Below are 22342 nucleotides of genomic sequence, written 5' to 3' on the forward strand. Positions count from 1 at the left end.
AAGAAGGCTGAGCGCCAAAGAATTGATGCTTTAGAATTGTGGTGGTAGAGAAGACTCTTGAGAGAGTCCCCTGGACTGCAAGGAGATCAAACCAGTCAATCCTAAAGGAAAGCAACCCTGAATATTCATTGGAAGGACTGATGCTGAAGCCGAAGCTCCAATACTTTGGCCACCTGATGCGAAGAACTGACTGATTGGAAAAGACCCTGATACTGGGAAAGATTGAGGGCAAGAGAAGGGGGCAACAGAGGATGAGATGGTTGGATAGCATCATCAATTCAATGGACATGAGTTTGAGCAAACTCGGGAAGATAGTGAGGGACAGGGAAGCCTGGTGTGCTGCATTTCATGGGCTTGCAAAGAGTAGGACTTGGTAACTGAACAACAACAGGAAACACGAGAATAAAAAATTTTGAGATCAAAAGGCTACAAGTTTTTAATACTTTGTCCTATAATTCTTTAACCACCTCTGCAACACACACCACAAAAGGTTGGCTTCTGGAGTACTAACGTATACAATATATACAGATATTCATACATATGTATATATGGCACCCCACTCCAGTACTCTTGCCTGGAAAATCCCATGGACAGAGGAGCCTGGTGGGCTGCAGTCCATGGGGTCGCTAAGAGTCAGACACAACTGAGCGACTTCACTTTCACTTTCCACTTTCATGCATTGGAGAAGGAAATGGCAACCCACTCCAGTATTCTTGCCTGGAGAATCCCAGGGACGGTGGAGCCTGGTGGGCTGCTATCTATGGGGTCGCACAGAGTCGGACACGACTGAAGCGACTTAGCAGCAGCAGCAGCATACATATAAATACCTTGGAGCAAAATCTAGGAAAAACAAACCAGTCTTCCAGAAGTCTAGACCTTAAATAAACCCCAATCTGTCTATAGTGAGAAAGAAGGATTCTCTACTGGCATTTCTTCTGTCCTTCACTTTTATTTTCATTCATACCTAATTTCTGTTCATCTCAAAGCTTGCTGTGTGCTACGCACAACATAGAAATGCATTTTCTTGTGTGTATTACTGGTACAAACAAGTACCAGTAGTAGTATCCTTCAAGCACAAGCCTAAAATTGAGAGATTTAAGTAACTAGAATGCTTTAAATTTCTTTGACTTGAAACATCAGGTCTTTGCATTGAATACATTATTTTTAAGGAACTGTTTTATTTTAAAAATCAGAGGGATACCCGGCCTTCTTTTGTTTCACTAGGTTGCTCTAGACACAAGCCTCCCTTGTCAAACTGTAATTTAAAGTACAACACATTCAAAATTTTTTAAAGAAGATTTTGATTTATTTTCACCTAGCCTTGGAGCACATTATCGATGGTTTTAATCGGCAGAACAGTAGCTCTCCAGCCTTAGGTGTGCAATCCCTCCTCAACCTTTGCGAACTGTTCAGAATCCCTCGGCTCCATTTGGAAGAAAACCCCCTTTCTTTCCCGTTTCTTCCTCCCCGTCGTCCTCCCCTTCTCCAGACCCCTTCTGTCGACGTCCTAGCATTGTGAACCGAGGCTGCAGAGCGGAGCCTCAGGGAGCTGGGCGGGGGAGAAGGGTATGGATGGGCTGCCAAAAGGCGCCCTGCTCCGGGGGGGAGAGACTGCGCGAATCCCACCCCAAGCGCTGGGACCGGCGACGACAGCGTTCCGCCAGGACGAGGCTGCCGAGGGAGCCGGGGTCGTTTGCATGGGCCTTACCCGCACACGTTCTCGCCGCTCTAAGCACCCTTCTCAGGTAGCTTCCCGCTTCTCCCCACACCCCGAGAGACGTTGGTACATTCCCGCCGACTCCGAGAGCTTTAAAAGGGCCCTGGGAGGCTGAACCTACAAGGTTTGGTCCCGATTTGTGTGCGCAGCGCGTACCCAGACCCGCCAGGGCGGGTATCTTGGCACGGGCTTCTTTACGCCGTGGCCCTCGTGCATTCGGGGGCTTTGTGTCGCGTGTAACTGTCTAGCCGGCGCCTAGGAACTCTCGCCTCCGGCTCCTCGGCTCGCTCAGTTCCTCCTCCATCGCAGCCCAGCAGCGAGACGCGTGCCGCCAGTTACTCGGGGGATGGAGCGGACCGAGGTGCTAAAGCCCCGCACCCTGGCCGATCTGATCCGCGTCCTGCACCAGCTCTTCGCCGGCGAGGAGATCAACGTGGAGGAAGTGCAGGCCGTCATGGAAGCCTATGAGAGCAACCCCGCCGAGTGGGCAGTGTACGCCAAGTTCGACCAGTACAGGTGAGCGCGCTCTCGCCCGGCTCTCCGAGGCTCCGCGGCGCCGGCCTCCCGGCCCAACGGCGGACAGCACGGGAGGAGGGGGGTTCCACCGCCGGAGAGCTCAGGCGGCCGGGCTCCCGCCGCGCCCACCCTCGCTGTGCTCCCAGCCGGCTCCCGCACCCCAGCGCCGCGCCACCATGCCCGCGAGCCCTGGGGCTGCGCTCGGCGCTTTGGGCCGAAGCTGGGTCCCACTGGCCCGAGACTGCGACAGGCTCCCGGGGGGGCGACAGGGACCGCGCGGCTGCAAGTTTTCTGTTCTCTTCTCGTTGATAAACCCCTCGGCTTCCGAACAGCCAGTCCTCCCAACCCTGGCGTCCAAAGCAGCAGCCCTCCGCCCGCCCCCCACCCCGCTCTGGAGCCTTCGCTCGCCTAGTCCGCGGAGGAGATGCGGGAAGCCCGTGGGGGCTGGACGCCCTCAGGCTCGGACTGGCTGGACTAACCCGGGGCGCTCCTAGAAGGTCCAACAGCGGCCCGGAGAAAGGGGTGACTGTGGCAGACACAATTAAGCGACAGGAATTCTCGCACTTCTCCCTCGGTCGCCTGCAACCAGGCGTCCGCCGGCAAGCGTTTTTGCTAATATAAAATAACTACCTGGGGGTGTCAGCTGCTGTTTTTCAGTCTATGCTGATCCTTCTCTCAAAGCAATTTGTCTCCCCCGACTGCGGGTTTATTTAAACCCACTGTTTGGTTCTCAAATGAGTGCTTCTCTTTCATCCCCCAAGCAATATACTGTTTCTTATCCTTTAGATCTGAGAGTCTGGAATGTAAATTGAAGACCCCTCGCTCCTCAGCTGTGCTAGAGTGAGATGAACGGGGTGGGTGCTCATTGCAGCCCTGGCTTGGAGATTAAGTAAAATTGAAACGTGAAGCACTACAAATCCTCTGGGGAGAGAAGTAAAATTTAATCACCCGGAAGACTGAGGATTGCTTTTTCCGAAGGGTAGCCAGCGCTCCGGTCATAATGGTTGGTAGTGTTGAGGGTAGGGAGGGCTCTGGTACTCTTCCCATGACTTGACACGTGAGCTAACAGGAGCTACCTCACAACGGTTCTGTGACATAGTTGCGGCTCTTATCCCTATTTTACAGGGGAGGAGGAGTAGGTAATGAGAGGGTTGGATTACCTGCATAAGAACTAATGTCCAGGATTCAAATTAGCATTCTTGTTCCCGAGCCTACACTAAACCACTACTAAACTTCCTATGAACATAACGTGCCATCATAGCTTTCTTCTACCTAGATTTTTTTATTGACCAAATGAAATCAGTTAACCAGGGTAGCTTGTAAGAGCTTTTAATCTGTAGAACAAGGGCATTTCCAAGGCCTTGAATTTACCTTGATAGACAAGCTCGAAACCACTTGATACCTTTGGATTGACCTATTCCACGGGTTTCTGAAGCACCCCTCAGTAAGATAATGGGTGCAGTCCTGCAGTTGGAGGAGGGAGGGAGATGGGAGAACAGAAATCAACGCCATCATATTTTGTGCATGTATCAAGTGTCCCAGTACAGGGAAGGAGTCTGATCTCTGGCCTTGGGAAGGCCAGTGTAGAAGAAACAACACCGAGTTAAGTGCCAGGCAGTAAATTCTCCTGAAGAAGCCCCAGCAAGAGGAGGACCCTAGGACTGATGGAAGAATGGGATCCCTAGTACAGAAACCGTTTCCCAGGGTCGCGGGCGATGTGCACGGCCCCTCGCAGATCATAAAGGGCTGCGAAGTGAGGATAACTGTCCTCTAATCCACTAATCAATCTCAGAGATCCTGCTCTGCCAGCACCTGGCCTCCAGCCGAGGGGAGGAGGGGGGTGTGTGGGGCGCAGTGAGCAGATGACCGTGTGAACAAACAAAATGCGATAGAGTCCTTTCCTTAAAAATGAGTTTAAATAAATGTCTTAATTACCTAACTTTGTTAATTAGATGGCGTCAAGAGAACCCACTAGACCAACAGAAACTTTAAAGTTGATTTTTTGAGGTGGGGTGGTGTGGGTGGGCTTGTTTTGGTTTGAGATTTTTGGAGGCCAATTGCTAATTTCTCTTCACTGTAAAAGGTTTAGGGTATTATTTTACTTCACAAGTATAGAGACTTTTGTCCTGGTACTTAGGTCCCTCTGTGGAGGATTTTTCATTATGATGCTTTTGAATGTGGATGTCGTTTGTGTCTTGGCTGTAGTAAAACTAAGGAGAGTTCCAGAACAGCTATTTAATAAAACCTTGTTTCTCAAATTCTGGTGTAGCTACAGGGAGGAGAAAAAAAGATAATAGCATTCTTGCTTAGAGCAGTAATGTACTTTGAAAATGCTTTCTGTGAGAAACTTTTTTTATCAGTTTGAGGCTGTCACATGAAAAATCAAGGAATTTGATTTTTTTTTGTTACCTTTTTCATTGCACTGATTGAAACTGAGCAGCTGTGAACAGTGATTCAAAATACAAAAATGTCTAAAATGAACCATAGAAAAATATTTGTTTTCATTTGTGCTCAATGTCTAACTAGACAACCACATTTAAAGTTGCTGAGAGGTTAAAAACATTAGCATTTGTAAATTAATGATACTGTATGACATTTTTCTCCCAGTGCTTGTCTCATCAAACAAATTCAAACTTCTGATATGTTCTTTTTAGGTATACTCGAAATCTTGTGGATCAAGGAAATGGAAAGTTTAATCTCATGATTCTATGCTGGGGTGAAGGACATGGCAGGTAAGACAACTGCTCGTTTGGGTATTTATTACAGTGTTTGGTCCAGCATATGAAAAGCGCCGTGCGGAGTGGCCACGTGTCTGTGAGCACTAATGCATCCCAAATTGCTCACAGTGCTCCCTGACCCCAGCAAAACTCCTCATGGGAATTAGCATGAGCGGTTTAGCATACACCATGTATGAGAGACCTGCGCCTCAAATGAATGGTAAATCAAAGGAGGTGGTGGGAAGTAACCAGCTTAATTTAACCTCTGTGTTCTCTGGAGTTAAACTTTCTATGGAATTATGCTAAAACTTGACCTTTGTGGTGCTTTGAAGTGTGTAAACAATTGTCGGGCCAAAGACCAAAGCATCCAGATGTGAGACTAGAAAAGCAATGTGGAAAATTTCTTTCTACTTCAAGCTGATTGTTTCTTTTCTTTCTATGTAGATAAGGTAACTTAGACTAATACCAATTCTTGGTTCTGTAATTTTTCCTCATGTATTTCCTCATTTTTCCGCTTATGTATTTGCAAGTCTTACTACCAGTCAAGTATGATTACCTCTTTAAGCAGGTCCTCCTCAGTCTTTTGAAAATGGTAAAACAAACAAACAATAATCCAGACCCATTTTTGGTACAAAAAAGAAAACATGAATTTATAAGATTTTGGAAACTTAGGTTTATACAGTGCATTTACTAATCTATCTAGAGTGAAGTTGTTTTCATCCTCTCAAAATTTTTTGAAAGCAGATTATATGTTTAGGAGTAGGATGACGCTCTGTGACTTAGGAAGCAAGTTCTTATGGTACATTTATGGGTTAACAGAATTCAACATACGAAATAAATGCTGTAGTGTATACAAATTCATACCTTTTAATCAACCCTATAGCTAATACTACTTAATAAACTTAAATACTCTTTACAGGAATAAACTCTTTCCGCAAATCCAGTTTGCTTTTTTATTCTCTCATCAATATTGGGAAGCAATCACAGGTAGGGTACTCTAAGTCTATAAAATGGTAACATTTTATTTACTTTACAGTGTAGTTTTCAGTGGGTAGCACACACGTTCATACTTTTGTCCTCCAGAGGAAAGAGAGAAAAGCCTGAGGAGGAAAACACATGACCTTCAGCCTTCTCAATATGATGCCGTTATTACAGTTATTATCGTTATTATCCTTTATACAATTACTCTAATGTAGTTTTTAAATCAAGTTCTAACCCAGCTTAATTGAGTTATTAAAAGCTGTATCTTGGAAAAGATAAATGGTTACTGGTTTTGTGTTTCTGTTATCAAAGTAGTTTTACAACAGGGTTTTAAAAAGTGAACTATTCTTCAGTAGGGTTATGGATCAAAACTATACCTCTTATATGCATCAGCATGGAAAATATAGTGTTGTATTACTTTGCCCTGAACAATGTTGAATTATAAACTGATGACATTTAAAAATCCAGCTGAAGTGGATATTGGCCTGGGAGACGCCCTACTGACAGTTACAGCTGTAAGCTCTGGACAGACTGTTGGGTCTGAGTTCATCTACTGAGTTCCATTGCTGTTTTGTGTAAATATAGCAGTATCCATGATCACACCGACTCCCACTGCTTTCTGAAGATGCTGCAGGGAAATCTAAAGGAGACATTGTTTGCCTGGCCTGACAAGAAATCCAATGAGATGATCAAGAAGTCTGAAAGAATCTTGAGGGAAAACCAGTGTGCCTACATCAATGGTAACATCCAATACATTTTTCTAACAAGTGGGGAAAACCTTGCACACCCATCTGAAATATTGCTCTCTTACATTTGTGCAGTAGAGCATGGATCCTGGAGGCATGATCTCATCTGCTTAGGAAGTAACCTAAAAGTGGGTTTTGCTTTCTTTTCTTAAAGCTTTGCATGTGGATGCTTGCCAAGAGTTGGACACGACTGAGTAACTAAACCATCCCCATGTGTGGATGGGAATCACTTATTAAAAACATATGCATGCAGGCTAGCATCCATTGAAGAGTCATTTACCTACCAAGTCTTAGGACAGTTAGAATCAAATAGGAATTTACATAAGGAGAGTCTTTTAATAAAGGTGAGAGGCCAAGTTGGAAGTATTCGTCTTTGGTTAGAAAATGGAAAGAAATGTTCTGGAAGTGATTAAGAATGCTAGCTAGTCCCTGTTTTCCTAAAGTGCATACAGCTTACTTCCAAAGAGTATTCTCAGGAGAAACTTTATGAAGCACATTATTTAGCAATGATTTCTAGATCTCTGACAGTTCATTCTTTCTCCTGAATGTAATATGGGAGAGCTGAATGCTCTTCAGTAGAGGCAATGATTAACATCTGTGTTCCTAAAGGGCTTAGTAACCGCAAAAAGCTCCTCAAAGCTTCTGTGAGATAACTTTTTTATTCCCATTTACAGATGAAATTGCCAACACATAGGAAGATTAAGGTCACTCAGGATTTTAACCCAAAGAATTTGATGCCAAAGCCCACACTCTTAGTTGGGATGCTATCCCACTTATCTAAAATAAAGTATTACAGAGGTTTTTCTGGAAAAGCAGGTTCTTTCTTCTTAAATCTTCAAGTTAAGTATTGGCCTTGGTACGTAGCTTAATTTTGTCCATTAGTTTAAGAATGCAAGTCACTTACAAAGGTCAGATTGTGTAGGAACTTTTCCCCCATTCACATAACACGAGGGGGTTAGTTCCTCAAGTGGCAGGAAACTCTTATTTGAGGTGGACTTCCTGAGTGGCACTAAAGAAACTGCCTGCCAATGCAGGAGACATAAGAGATGTGGGTTCAATCCCTGGGTCAAGAACATCCCTTGGAGGAGTGTGTGGCAACCCTCTCCAGTATTCTTTCCTGGAGAATCACATGGACAGAGGAGCCTGGCGGGCTACAGTCCATAGGGTCGCACAGAGTCAGACACGACTGAAGTGATTTAGCACACACATAAATAGCACGCACACGAGACTCCCAAGAACAAGATCACCAGTACTCTTCACAATAAAGCTAAAGCCTTTCAGAATAATTACTTTCCGCTAGAATCACAGTCATTATGAAGCTACATTAGATCTTGGAGAACACTTAAGAATTTTTTCAAGGGTCTTCAATGCAAGAGACTGTGGGAATTGGTGTGCAAGCGGTCCTGTCTAAAGGGACAACATGACTGCAGCTCCAGTGAGATCATCCTGGCTTTTTTCCATAGAAGTGGGACATTCTGATTTTTTTTTTTTTTTTTTTTGCTGCATCTCATGGCATGCTGGACTTCCCTGACCAGGGATTGAACCCATGTCCTGTGTACTGGAAGCTCACCATCTTCACCAGTGGACCATCAGAGAGGTCCTGGGAAATTCTGATTTTTATGGGAAATTTTGCTAACCAGCAAAATACTGGATAAGATAAGCTAAATATTTCTGTAGACGTATTACTCAAAAGCCACAAACTTTTAACCTTTGATTTTTACATGCAGGAGGAATGCTAGATATGGATAGTGATCAGAGGAAAGATGTTTCAAGTACAGCAAAGAGCATGAGAGAAGGCACAACCATTGCAAAGAATGAAAACTATGTGGGAATGGTCTAGCTGGAAGGGAAGAATAGACTTGGATAGGAGGGAGAGAAGAGTAAAGCAAGATCAGGGCCTTAGCCTCCAGGACAAGCTTCGAGTAAGAGCTTTCTTTGGTCAGCAGAAGTTTACTGGGAATGTCTTGATCAAGCAGTATGCATCACAGGGTAAAGAAGAGGGAAAATGGGGCACGGAAATCAAGTTACCTGTCTTAATAGGCAGAAGGTGGACATTGCCTCGAACAAGCTGGCATCCATAAGTATCACCAAGAACGGTCCGGTATTAGTGTGACAGAGGGTATATCATTGGCAAAAAGGGAAGGAGGGAAAGACTAATAATAATAATATTGCTGGAATCACATCAGGGATCAGACATGAGCATCTGGGGCTTCTAAAGAATGGGTGAGCTGTTTTTGTGGGATCTTTGCTTGCACTGGGTGGTCTATGCACTTGCAATTGGAAGGGAAAGGCAGTCAGTTCTTCAGAATGTTTAACTTTTGTTCAAAATTAAGCCAGTGTTTTATAAAAGCTTAGGCTATAAAATGGAAGGGTTTGCGTATCTGAGAACTAGGCCCCATTTTTTTAAATGAGGAAGACAGAAGATCCTGGAAGTTCTGAGTTGTTCAAAGGTAGTCAGTCTAACTGGGAGTAGAACCAAAATCTTTTGTTTCTGGGCTACGTTGTTCTTTGTCATGCAAGCTCCTGGAGCTAGATGCTAAAGCGTAAGGCCAAATTAAGTGCCCTAAGGAGAAGATGGTAAAGCGTCTGTCTACAATGTGAGAGACCTGGGTTCGATCCCTGGGTTGGGAAGATTCCCTGGAGAAGGAAATGGCAACCCACTCCAGTACTCTTGCCTTGAAAATCCCATGGATGGAGGAGCTTGGTGCAGGCTACTATCCGTGGGGCCACAAAGAGTCGGGCATGACTGAGCAACTTCACTTTCAAGGAGAAGAGGGTGGCGGAGGATGAGATGGTCGGATAGCATCACCAACTCAATGGACATGAACTTGAGCAAACTCCAGGACATAGGGGACAGAGAAGCCTGGTGTGCTGTAGTTCGTGGGGTCACAAAGACTCGGACATGACTTAGCAACTGAACAACAACTAACTCACTAACACACTGAACTCCTTCCTTGATTCACCTTCCAACTGTCTCTCTACTATATGAATTTCTTTATCCACATAGTTATACAAATACTTTGTTTTGTTTATTTCCGTCTTCTTGAAGACACCTCCCCCAGGCCTTTTGACTTCCTTCAGTGTGGACTGGTTGGCCAGGGCTCCCCCTGGGTCCCCTCACACCACCCAGGCTTTCCCTTTCCTCTCTCCGGGCGCCTATCCCCTCGTTTCCTGAGCTCATGTCTGCTTTCTCTTGGGTTCATATGCTTGTTTTGGTAGCACATGTCTTCCGACGGCCCTGTGAGAAAGGGTACATGGAAGATAAATTTTTGAGACCTCTTATATCTAAAAATCTCTGTCTAACCCTTATGAAATCATGACCTGGCAGCTGCTTTTTCTCAGAACTATAAAGGTAATCCCTTGTCTTCTAGTTTCCATTCTTCTCGTTGAAAGCCTGGTTCCTTTCTCTATGAATCCTATTTTTCCTTTCTAGGAACTCTTGAGGCCTTCTCTCTGGGTGTCTTTTGATGCACTTTGTTTCATGACACTCATTGTGCTGGGAGCTCAGGAGGTCCTTATGCTCTAGGAATTCGTGTCCTTCAAAATAATATTCTCAAGTTGTTTCTTTGATTTTGCTGTTGTTGTGTTTCTGTTTCTGAAACTACTATGGATCAGATATTAAACCTTCTGAACTAGTCCTCTGGCGTTTTGGGTTTTTTTATAATCTTCCCTATGTTCTGTCTTTGGCCCTTTGTTCCTTGAGTCTTACAGGTTTTTCTTCTAGCGCTTCTATTCATATTTTTATTTCTTCTCTTTATATCTGTGAAAGCTCTTTTTTACTCTCTAGCCCTTTTGATGGTATCCTCCTCTTATCTCTGTCTCTCTCTGGCTGCACCAGGTGGCTTACAGGATCTTCGTTCCCTGACCAGGCGTTGAGCTCAGCTCATCACAGTGAAAGCGCTGAGTCCTAACCCCTGGGCCACCAGGGAACTCCCTTTCTCGTATTTCTATGAGGGTACTGATGTTTTTGGTTTTGTTTTTTAAGCCTTCTCATGAGTCGTGTCTGTTTTATGTTGCCTTTTTCTCAGGTTGCTCTTGCCTCTATTATACTAGCAGCTCTGCTCACGTGTCTGGTGGCCTTGACTGGGTGCTAGCATTTAAAAACCAGGGACACAAAAGTTAATTGGAAGCTTTCACACAGGGATGGTGTTTGTCAGCTGGACTTCATTCTAGATCATCTAGTAAAGCTTTTCCTTGAGGAACAACCAAGGGCCATATCTTCAGGACTTTTTTCTTGAGCTGATCAGATTCTCAGAGAAACTACTTCCCAATTCTTATGTGGAGAAGAAATTCCCATTTGGCAGCATTTTGGCAATTTTGTGATGAAGAAAGTGGGGATCTTACCACTCAATGTGTAAATGTTCACTTTAGTCACCAGTTTTTCACTGAGTACCCACAAGTCCTGAGTTCATCTGCTGTACTCTTTCTAGAGAATAAGTAAATCTCAGACTTCTACCAGGGTTAGAGGGGAGGTGAGGGAAACAAGATGAAAAGCATTTGAGGCTAAACTTAAGACAGACTTCAACTACTGCTTATGTTTGAAGCCCGTCTTTACCTTCATTTCAGGAAGTGTCTGTGCTGCCAGTTTCAGGATATAAATCAGGTTATTTCTTGGTCATGTCCAGGCGTAACTGAGGATTAAGCTTTCTCTCCTTTGCAAAGCCATCCGTCTACTTCTGTACTTTCAATTTTTTTAAGAGTTTTTTTTTTTTTACTTTACTAAAGAAGTTTTTTTCTTTTCCTTTTATCTTTATATGTTGATGCCTTTTTAATTCTTCTACTTCAAGAGAGTGTCTTCAGGAAAAAGCAGAGTGTCATTTACTCTTTAACTGGAACTTCAGTTATAACTAATTTTTAATAATTCCATATGTATTGGTTGATTTAAGATCTTGGGTGATTGGCAAAACTTTTACCTAAGTCTATCATCTAAGCCCCTTCCTCTCTCCATCCCTCTTGGATATTGTTTAGATTCCATTGGCTTACATCGAGTGGAGAATATTAGCCATACAGAGCCTGCCGTGAGCCTTCACTTGTATAGTCCGCCTTTTGACACATGCCACGCCTTTGATCAAAGAACAGGACATAAAAACAAAGTCATCATGACATTCCATAGCAAATTTGGAATCAAGACTCCATTTGTAAGTATAATTTCTCTCTCCTATGTTTAAATGCTTTGTAGGTTGACAGCATTACATGGATACATTTCTTTTTTTGTTCTAGATATTATTTGAATATCTTAAGTATTCTTAAGTTGAAGTATGAGATGAGCCTTAACTTGGGGAAAAGGCCCACTATATATTCTCTTATTTTCTTTAATTTCAGAGACTATACTTCCATTTATTAAAAAGACAAAGCTTAAATTAGATGAAAGAATTGATTATTGAAAGATTTCAAAATTTAGTAATAACTAAAGAAAATATCATAATTAGGGAAATAAGAGTGAGAACTATATTGATAAATCTGTCACTGCCATGACTTAATGTTCATGGTCTGATCTGCTGAGACAGCATAAATAACTTGCATAGTTAACCTTTGCGCAGTTGAGACCCTGTTCTGGTAACGTGAATAAGGAAACTTGCCTGTTCTGGTTCCCAAGTCGCTTTGTCTCTGAGTATGATGGCAACCCACAGTGACACGTTATGGCAGTCTCCCACCTCTGAAGCCAATGGGCCATGTAGGCGAGTGGTCTTCAGTTAGTCGTGGGAATGCCCAGAAATGCACAGTGCATGAGAAGACTGAATATCCTTATCCATCTTATGAAAGTACAGCCTTTGCGAGAAGCCAGGGCAGAATTTTCTCAGCTGATTGCCCTGCTTTATTTCCTGCATTCCGATCCCCAGGAGATAGATAACTCTTATCACAGGAACAAAACAGCAGAAGCCCCACTGCCATATACTGAATTTTCAAACGCTGCTAGAGAAGCAGAAATGTCTCCTGTAAAGATCTTACCCTGCTTTCTTTCTTTCTTTCTTGCAGACAACTTCAGGATCCCTGGAGAACAACTAAGGGGCACCAGGCCCTCTGAGGTTTTACTTTAAGGTCCAGCGAATTCCGCCTTGGACAGGAAGATCTGCTACCACTTGCCTGTCCAGTAATACACTTTGCAAGGCCAATATGAGATCTACCATAAGGCAGATGCTAGTTATAAGGCATTAAGTAAGCAAATAGTGCCCTGAGCTACTAGAGAAGAAAAATCCCACTAAAGATGAAAAGGCTTATGATTTTCAAGGTCAAATCAAGCAGGTTTTACCTGTTAAACCCATCAGAACCACACTAGGAATGTCAATGATGGTTTTTATAGTTTTTGGAAACACTTTGGTCTCTGGATTGTAATTAGCAATAAATAAAAGCAAGATATCAAACCACCCGCCTTGTTACTTGGAAGGCTAAATGTAGATGTCTTCAATATACTTTATATGTTCTTAATATTTGAGGAGAACTTTTTGAATCTGTGCATTTTATTTTTCCAATCTTATTTTACAAATTCATATTCTATAAATAATAGAGTAGTAGATAGAGAAACTTAAGGCACTTTGCCATTTGGTAATTAAATGAAGGGCAGAAGATTTCAAAAAGTACGTGTACCCAAACCCACAACAAACTAAAACTATGAACTCAATTTCTAATGTATCCGGTGGTCAGAGACTCTGTACTGCTGCCAGAATTGCCAAATAATTTTAATAAAGTTGGGTTTGAACATAATTCAAAGTTGTCTTTCTCTTTAGCTTGATCAGATTTTCATATAATTCATGACTTCTTAGATTTAGGTAGACTACCAAATGCACTGCAGAAGATGCTTTTACGATATAAGAATGTAAGAAGACCGAAAACTGCATTCAAGAGGAACTTACCTTTGGGGGTTTTTATATGTGTTCACCAACTGGCCAGAGATAGCAACCCAAGGGTCTCTGGCCCTAGGGCAGTTCATAGACATGATCAGTTTTGCCTGAAAATTGTCTGTGGGGTCTGTATGTGTTTATATATGAATTGGATTTCAACAGTTAAAAACTGGGGGTTTTGCGGAAGGAGGAATGGACTTTGAAGTATCTGGCAAGACTGGACCTGCACTGCCTTTTCACTGACAGCAGTTAGCCGGCTGGGCTCTGCCCCTTGGGTGGGGCCACCTCCCCGATCTGTGGCAGTCCCCATTTTGCCTGTGCCTTTGTGTGTGTTTCCTGCAAAGCCCACTCATGCCTTTGAGTTTGCTGCGCCCACTTTAGGCAATTTTCTTAGGAATAGCTGTCATATCTTGGGTTTTGTTATCTTGTAACTGAATTAGAAAGTAAACTCCTTTGAAGATACTTCTGGTTAGGCCATTGATTGTGGAGTCTCATAGAATTATTTACATCTGTATACCTTTGCTTCCTCTCACTTTTGAGAAGGATATCAATGTTTACTGAGTTTCTAGTTGGTGCTAGTGGTAAAGAATTCGCCTGCCAATACAAGGGTTACTGGTTCGATCCCTGGCTTGGGAAGATTCCCTGGAGGAGGAAATGACACCCTACTGCAGTATTCTTGCCTGAAAATACCATGGGCAGAGGAGCCTGGTGGGCTGCAGTCCATGGGGCCACAGAGTCAGATGAGACTGAACATTTAAAACATACTTGGCATTATTATAAGTTGTTAAGATGTATGTACTAACAAACTAAATTCCAGAACCTTCCTTATGAATTAGATACTGTATTGATTTCATTCTGCTGCTATACCACAAACTTATTTTCCTGCAGCTCTGTTGGTCAGAAGTCAGAAGCTTCATGGCATCATGTGCAAGGCCCATGTCAGAGGCTTATCTTTTGGTGTGGGTTCATTGATCATGTACTTGGACGAACTGGTTGATAAATGAAGGGCTTTTACCTGTGTTTCATGCGAAGGGATATCATTACATTTAGTAATGGGGCTTAGTCTTTTTTTTTTTTGACTCCTACCACTTTGAAATCTCAAATGCTGAAGAAGTCTCCAGAAAGGCCAGCACACAACAGATTTGCTTACAATTTCAGAAAAGATTCCTAGACCCTGTGAAGGCCCTTAGAAGCCCCAGTTAAGAGCTTTGCCATGTATGAGGCTTTCCCAAGGCTCGTGGCAAATGGTGGCTATTTCACTTCATTTTCTGAGCAAGCTGGGTTACTAGTTAACCTGTTAAAATTAGGGGAGGCTTCTAGGAATCACCAGAGGTTGATGCTACCTTGTCTGAGGCACGTCCATGTAGTTCACAAGGTCAGTTCTCTCTAAAGACATGAAAGGCTCTGGAGTCTTTCACAACTTCAGTTATCTAGCTTTTAGGTGTTTTCTTTAAAGTGTACGTGGCGTAGTGAAATAAGTTAGACACAGAAGGACAAAAACAGTGCATGATTCCACTTATACAAGCCGCCTAGAAAAAGCCAATTTATGTAGACATAAAAGGTAGCCTAGAGGTAACCAGAGGTTAAGGGGTGGGGGCTGGCAGGGAACGCGAGTTACTGTTTGGTGGGTCAGAGTTTCTGGTGAGGGTAATGAAAACGACTTGGGTGTAGATACTGGTGGTGTGTACATAGCATTGTGAATGTATTTGGTATCACTGAACTGAACATTTATGTATAGTTAAAATACTGAAAAAGTGTATGTGGAAGAAAAGTTTGTGTGTGTTGGAATAGGTAAGACTTCCTGTCACAGAGAATGCAAATGATATGAAAGGCATGTGGTGGAAAGTATCTTTTTCACCCCATCCTCAGGCTCTCAGTTTTCCTCTCTCGATGTAACCTAGCCCATATTGCCACGCTCCTGTGCCTCCTCATTTACTTTTCCTCATTATTTAGACACAGGGCAGCATTCTGAAGTCCGTATGGTGCATTTACAAGGAGACTTTTCCACATCCAGATACAAGCAGTTCCCTCTGTACTGACGGTTGCCCGTATGGTATTACACTATGTGAATGTACCATAGTTTACTCCACCGGTCCTCTGCTGATGGACTTTGAGATGATTTGTAACCTTTTACCATCACAAACAATTCTGCAATGAGTAACCATGTATGTGATGTCATTTCACAAATGTCAGTGGACATGTCTTTATTACAAAACAACCACGACAACTCAGCCCCAAGAAATGAGGTAACAGTGGAAGGTCATGGCAAGCCACCCTAATGGAGAGGACCCTCAAGTGTAGAACCTGATGTCATCACTGTTCAATTCAGCCACTTCCACATATTCATTGGTCAGGTGTATTCACATTAAGCCTCCAACCGTCAGAAGCTTGACACTCAGGGAGATCGCTTATCACGAGCAGGGGAAAACCTGTGTTCTTGGGAGAAAACTGATGATCAATTGAGGCTTCTGCCCATGCAGACAGGAGAGCTGACACATTCCTGATGTTTGGCTTTTGTTTGCTTTTGTCACTCACCTTGATGAATGCTTGAAGATGTGATGGCTTTAGGTGCTTTTGAAAACATCCTTCAGTTTGCTTAATGAGGGCCGTTTTGTTGCTTCTTGAGTAATTCATGAAGAGATGTAAAGGATCTCGGAGCCTGAGATCTGAATGTGATTTTGAGCACTGATTTAAGCCTCAGCAGCCTGAGGGGACATCCTTATACAAGCTCAAGGAGATGGCCATCTGGTTGACATATTTATGTCTGTATATCATATGATACAATGGGATGTATATTTACCTAAAAATGCAACCAGAAAAATTCCTCGCACATGAGGGGTGAAAATATAGAACTAGAAAGTAACTTACTGCAACTGAAAAGATTGATTAGCCTTCCATTCCAAGGGCCCTCCTGGGCATGTCATAAGAAGAAAAAGTGTCATTACAACAATAGATCACTGCCATACACCTTTCCACAAAAGAAAGTATGATTTTAACGAGTTTATGCAGGATTCATCTAACCGATAAACATAAAATAATGCTGGCATGAAATCATGAAGATGAAAAGATTGCCAAACAAATCTTTTGGTAAATGAAGAAACAGGCAGGTGAAGTTAGGGTTAACCACTGCCCAGAGCAGCTTTGTGAACCTTCACACAGCCCCATGGGAGATGATACGGAGAAATTTCACAAGCTGACTGATCGATTAAAATTAACAATAATGGGAATATTTACACTGTGTCAATCTGTCATTACTACAAGTCAGAGTAGGTAGTTCTCTATCTTAAGAGAGTCTGTTAAATATTTGAGAGCATACCAGTATATATAAACCTATTCAGTCAATTCAAAATAAAGACAAGGTTTGCCCAGACTATTTAAATATACATTTTAATCCTTTCATTGTTACTGGACTCTTGCATACATAGAAAAATGTCACTTCAGAGATATCCTTTAAATTGAGACAGAGGTATTGTTTCTCCCCTCCCCATGTCAAAGATGGGGACATATAAGCAGACTTAGATAAAATAGTTTACCCAAGGACACACAGCTAGGTAATGGAAAAAACAAAATAGACGTTGGCTCTGCCCAGAACACGTTGAACCTTTGGCAGAAGAGCAAAACTATTAAGCAGGAACAGAAAGTTAATATGCAATGGTGATTCTGTGGCTTTCCTGTCAACTGGTTCTTGACTTCATAGCTTAAAAAAAAAAATACTCAGAAGGTACTCAGGCTGAAAGGGACAGTGAAAAGTGAAAAAGTTAAAGTGTTAGTCACTCAGTCGTGTCCGACTCTTTGTGACCCCACGGACTGTAGCCCACCAGGCTCCTCTGTCCATGGAATTCTCCAAGCAAGAATACTGGAGTGGGTAGCCATTCCCTTCTCCAGGGGATCTTCATGACCCAGGGAAAGGGACAATCTTTCCCTCTAAAGCGGATCTGAATTAATTATCCTGTGATAATAAAGTTTGGGAGTGAGCTGTGCTTCAGAGTGCAGTTATCATCCCTGGGACTGTCCATCGTCATGCCCTGTGTCAGCAGACCAGTATTCCAGGCTGTTTTCATTAGGACTCACTCAGTTGCTAGTGACAACATGTGACCCAGCTGACTTGAGCAAAATGAGGTCATATAACTGTCAAATCCAGCAGGTTCTTAGGCAAAGGTGGGCCAAAGGGTTGAAACAACTTTTTAGTACTCTTACCTTGCTCTAGCATTTCCTGACTCTGAAGTCTAACCCTTGTATAAGATGATTCCCAGTAACACCAGGCTCACAATTTCAATTCAGTTTTGGCAAAATAAGGTCTTTCTTTACAATCTTTCTATCGAAGTTTAGGAAGTTAGCCATGTGGGCTCTGATTGCATCGTATACCCATCTCCAACCCATTCACTATGGGCAGCTGGTATGAACTCGGCCCTGGCTCAAGTCATCTGGTTGCCTCTGGAGTCAGGTGGAGCCAGTTCCATCAAATCAAATGGGTTAGTGTGGGGCATAAGGTCACCCAGGGAAGTCAGAAGGGGAGACTAGAGGCTAGGCAGACAAAATCAACAGACTTTTACTACTTGGGAGGTCAACAGATATTTGTTGAATGAATGAAGGAAGGAAGGAAGGAAGGATCATAGCAACTAAACCACCATCACCTTTTTATCCCTGGTAACACTAATTTAGGGCTTCCCAGGTGGTGCTGGTAGTAAAGAACCTGCCTGCCAATGCAGGAGATGTAAGAGACGTGGGTTCGATCCCCGGGTTGGGAAGATCCCCTGGGGGAGGAAATGGCTACCCACTCCAGTATTCTTGCTTGGAAAATCCCGTGGACAGAGGAGCCTGGCGGGCTGCAGTCCATGGGGTCACAGAGAGTCGACACGACTGAGCGACTGACACTGCTACACTACCACTAATTTAAACAATTCAGTGCTAGCTGTTTTCCTTTCACTTACTAAGGAAATTTATAAAACACCCCTTCAGTCCAAAGACAGGAATTTACAGATAGACTCCTGACTGTGGCCCAAAGAAAGCTCCAGTATATGAATATTCTCCATCAGTTCTAACCCATGAATAGCATTTTCCCGCCAGAATTGCAGCCTTATGTGATAGGAGGCAAGTGGACTTTTTTCGCTGTCCCAGATTCTCGCTAAATCTTAAAGTTGAAAACGAACGATGTTGAAAATGTCATGCACTAAAGTGAACAGAAAACATCACTAGGAGGCAGGATCAGGCATTTCTCTCCAGGGCTTATGAGGAGTTGTGTCTCCCAGCAGTAGCACCACCCCGTCACCCCTTCCTCAGCCTGCTGAGGAGTTGCAGTCTTGGCATTGCCTTTGAGAGTTCCTCAAATTCCTCTCTTTATGTTCATTCCTAAATCTCTCTTCTCTCTTTAGGTGCTAAGTCATGTCCGACTCTTGTGACCCCATGGACTGTAGCCCGTCAGGCTCCTCTGTCCATGGGATTCTCCAGGGAACAATACTGGAGTGGGTTGAAGTTTCCCCTCCAGGGGATCTTCCCAACCCAGGGATCGAACCTGTATCGCAGGCAGACTATTTACCAACTGAGCTACGCAGGAAGCCCATTCCTACATCTACATGAGCGCTTAAGTCTGTTAGGATAGCGTTCCAGCTGCTGCTGCACCCACATCTCATGTCTCTCTTCCCCATCCCTCCTCTAGCTCTCCCCTTTCCCCTCCCCAGATGTTTCATTCAGATCTTAGGCTCCCCTGCACTCTGGTCAAATATCACTTTCCTGCCTCACTGACTGCTCTGCTTTCCTGCCTGAAATGTGTCTGTCTCAGTTCCCTTCTGAAGGGAACAGCAGCTCCTCTCTCAGGCCCAGCTCAAAAACCATTTCTTTCAGAAGTACCATGGGCATGGGGCAGTGCTAAGTCTCTTCGGCCATGTCAGACTCTTTGTGACCCCACGGACTGTAGCCCACCAGGCTCCTCTGTCCCTGGGATTCTCCAGGCAAGAACCCTGGAGTGGGCTGCCACACCCCTGCTCCAGGGAATCTTCCCGATCCAGGGACTGAACCCAAATCTCCTGCAGCCCCCTGGACTCCAGCACTGCAGGCAGATTCTTTACCACTGAGCCACCAGAGAAGCCCCAGAAGCACTGCTGTGAGAGAGAATCTCTCTGTCTTTGGGCTTCCACAGAATGTCATTTTCATTTTCTTGTAGCTGTGAAATAAAATTCACACTTTATAGCAAGACAAGAAACATTTAAATGGGAAAAATGCTCGCTACCCTTTGCTCTCCTCTCTCCCCGCTACTGTGCATTGCATATCTGAATTGTGCATCAGCCAAACCTCCCCTACCGGCAGAAATGTCTGCTCAAAGAGCCACATTCTCCTAGCATCAGCAAGACAGCTGAAAAGATAACATTTCTTCTTGATTTTGTAAGAGGCCTCAAAGAGGCTTAGCTCTGGATTGTATAAACTCAATAACACATCATTTAAGTATAGCCCTCTGTCTCAGAAAACCTTATCTGACTGTGTCTTGACTTCCAATGGATGGGACAGTTCTCTGAGCTTTCTGAGATGTTTCCAGGTTATAATCTTTGTATATGGCTCAAATAAAATTTGCCACTTCTTCCTTAGGTTGACTGGTAATTTTTTCCTCAACATAGCATTACTGCACTGTGCTCTAGGTGACAGGAATTCATTTGTGTCCTTTTCCTACCAGATAGCAGACGCTCAAGGCGCTGTGCAGTCACTTAGAGTTCCCTTCACCGGGCCCAGTAATTCTTGTTGCATTGAGCTGGAGCAAGACAATTTTTTCTTTTTTACAGACTATAATTTGTGTCTTGTTTTGTTATTGTGCAGAAGTGAGATAGAATATGGGCCATTGAGTATCTTTTTTTTTTTTTTTCCTGATTGTGCCTGCATTTGAATTCTCTTGCTTCAGGGGATAAAGTGACTTCAGACAACTTCTCCTGGGTTTTTTGTTTTTTTTTTCCCCAAAAGCCTAAATTGATGAAGAGATTATGCTTAGTATTCAGGAGTTGGGTATGATGGGCACTGTGGGTGGTAGGTGAATGGAAAAGGACATGGTTTCTTTTAGAAAGACTTGTTCCTTATCCCCTGGAAGTTTTTTAAAGAGTGGATTTATGGAGCACTTAGGAAGGCTGGAGTCTGAGAATGAGCACAAAGCAGGGTCTCTCCAGGGACTATACAGACTTAAGCAACGAGCTTATCAGTGACGACAAAGATAAACTGGAACCCAGAAGTATCTACTTTCTCAGCAGCACATACACTTCCTGAATTCTTGTGTAATTCTGAGAGGGGGAAGGAACTGCTTCTAGTCAAAACCTAGGAGTGAGCTTCTCACCAGCCTGGCACAATGTTGGCCAAGAGTTGGAATTAGTTTGATTCACAGAAAAATAAAGTAATAGAGCTTCCAGCGTTGGATAAGAGCCTGGCTGCTGTGACCTGAATGCTGAGTCAAAAGGATTTTCTCTCAAGATGGGTTCAGATTCATAGACTTGCAGTGCACTGGACCCTGGGGCAAGAATCTGCTATAAACACCTGGGTTTCTAACTCAGAAAGGGCCCAAATCATGAGCAAAAAGAGCAGAAATTGTATAAGAATAGTGATAGATTTATCTAGAGAGATTGCTGTTGTTTAGTTGCTGTCATGTCCAACTCTTTGTAACCCCATGAACTACCAGGCTCCCTCTGTCCGTAGGATTTTCCAGGTAAGAATATTGGAGGGGGTTGCCATGCCCTCTTCCAGGGGATCTTCCCGAGCCAGGGATCGAACCGCGTCTCATGCATTGGCATGCAGATTCTTTACCTCTGCACCACCTAAGAAGCCCTAAGAATACTGGAGTGGGTTGCCATTTCCTTCTCCAGGGGATCTTCCTGACCCAGGGATTGAACTCATCTCCTGCATTGGCAGGTGTACTCTTTTATTGCTGAGCTACCAGGGAAGCCCATTTAGAGATATACACATTCCATAAGGGCTTCCCGGGAGGCGCTAGTGGTAAAGAACCTTCCTGCCAATGCAAGAGATGCCAGTTCGATCCCTGGGTTGGGAAGATCCCCTGTAGAAGGGCATTGCAACCCATTCCAGTATTCTTGCCTGGAGAATCCCATGGACAGAGGAGCCTTGCAGGCTACAGTCCATAGGGTTACACAGAGTCAGACACGACTGAAGCAACTTAGGACACACACACATTCCATAAACAAAATGTGGTTCATCTCAAAAGACGATGACCCCAGGGCATGGGGTCATCCAAGAAAGTGAGAGCAGCCAAGAGAGAAACAAACTCCTGAGGAAGAGTGTGAGCCATCTCAGGAGGTGAGACTCTGAAATATTGGGTGGCTGGTTTTAATGGGCTGGGTGATTTCATAGGCTAATGAGTGGGATGATTATTCCAACTATTTCAGGGAAGGAACAGGGTTTTCCAGGAATTAGGTATGGCAGAAAGTGAAGAGGAACTAAAAAGCCTCTTGATGAAAGTGAAAGTGGAGAGTGAAAAAGTTGGCTTAAAGCTCAACATTCAGAAAATGAAGATCATGACATCCGGTCCCATCACTTCATGAGAAATAGATGGGGGAACAGTGGAAACAGTGTCAGACTTTATTTTTTTAGTCTCCAAAATCACTGCAGATGGTGACTGCAGCCATGAAAATAAAAGACACTTACTCCTTGGAAGGAAAGTTATGACCAACCTAGATAGCATATTGAAAAGCAGAGACATTACTTTGCCAACAAAGGTCTGTCTAGTCAAGGCTATGGTTTTTCCAGTGGTCATGTATGGATGTGAGAGTTGGACTGTGAAGAAGGCTGAGCGCCGAAGAATTGATGCTTTTGAACCTTGATGTTGGAGAAGAGTCTTGAGAG

At 43.6% G+C, this 22342-nt stretch overlaps 1 protein-coding gene across 1 annotated transcript; it reads left to right on the forward strand.

Annotated features, from left to right (window-relative positions):
• The first annotated feature begins 1838 nt into the window (after positions 1–1838).
• CDO1 (cysteine dioxygenase type 1) lies at positions 1839–13379 on the forward strand. Its single transcript, XM_086323248.1, has 5 exons — positions 1839–2233; positions 4888–4965; positions 6517–6671; positions 11646–11815; positions 12654–13379. Exons 1-5 carry the CDS (start codon positions 2064–2066, stop codon positions 12681–12683), a joined length of 603 nt encoding a protein of 200 aa, XP_086179374.1. The 5' UTR covers positions 1839–2063; the 3' UTR covers positions 12684–13379.
• The last annotated feature ends 8963 nt before the right edge of the window (positions 13380–22342 follow it).

The sequence above is a fragment of the Bos grunniens genome, chromosome 10, assembly GCF_055505025.1.
Source record: "Bos grunniens cultivar Pamir isolate PY7600 chromosome 10, Bosgru_T2T1.0, whole genome shotgun sequence".
NCBI lineage: Eukaryota > Metazoa > Chordata > Mammalia > Artiodactyla > Bovidae > Bos > Bos grunniens.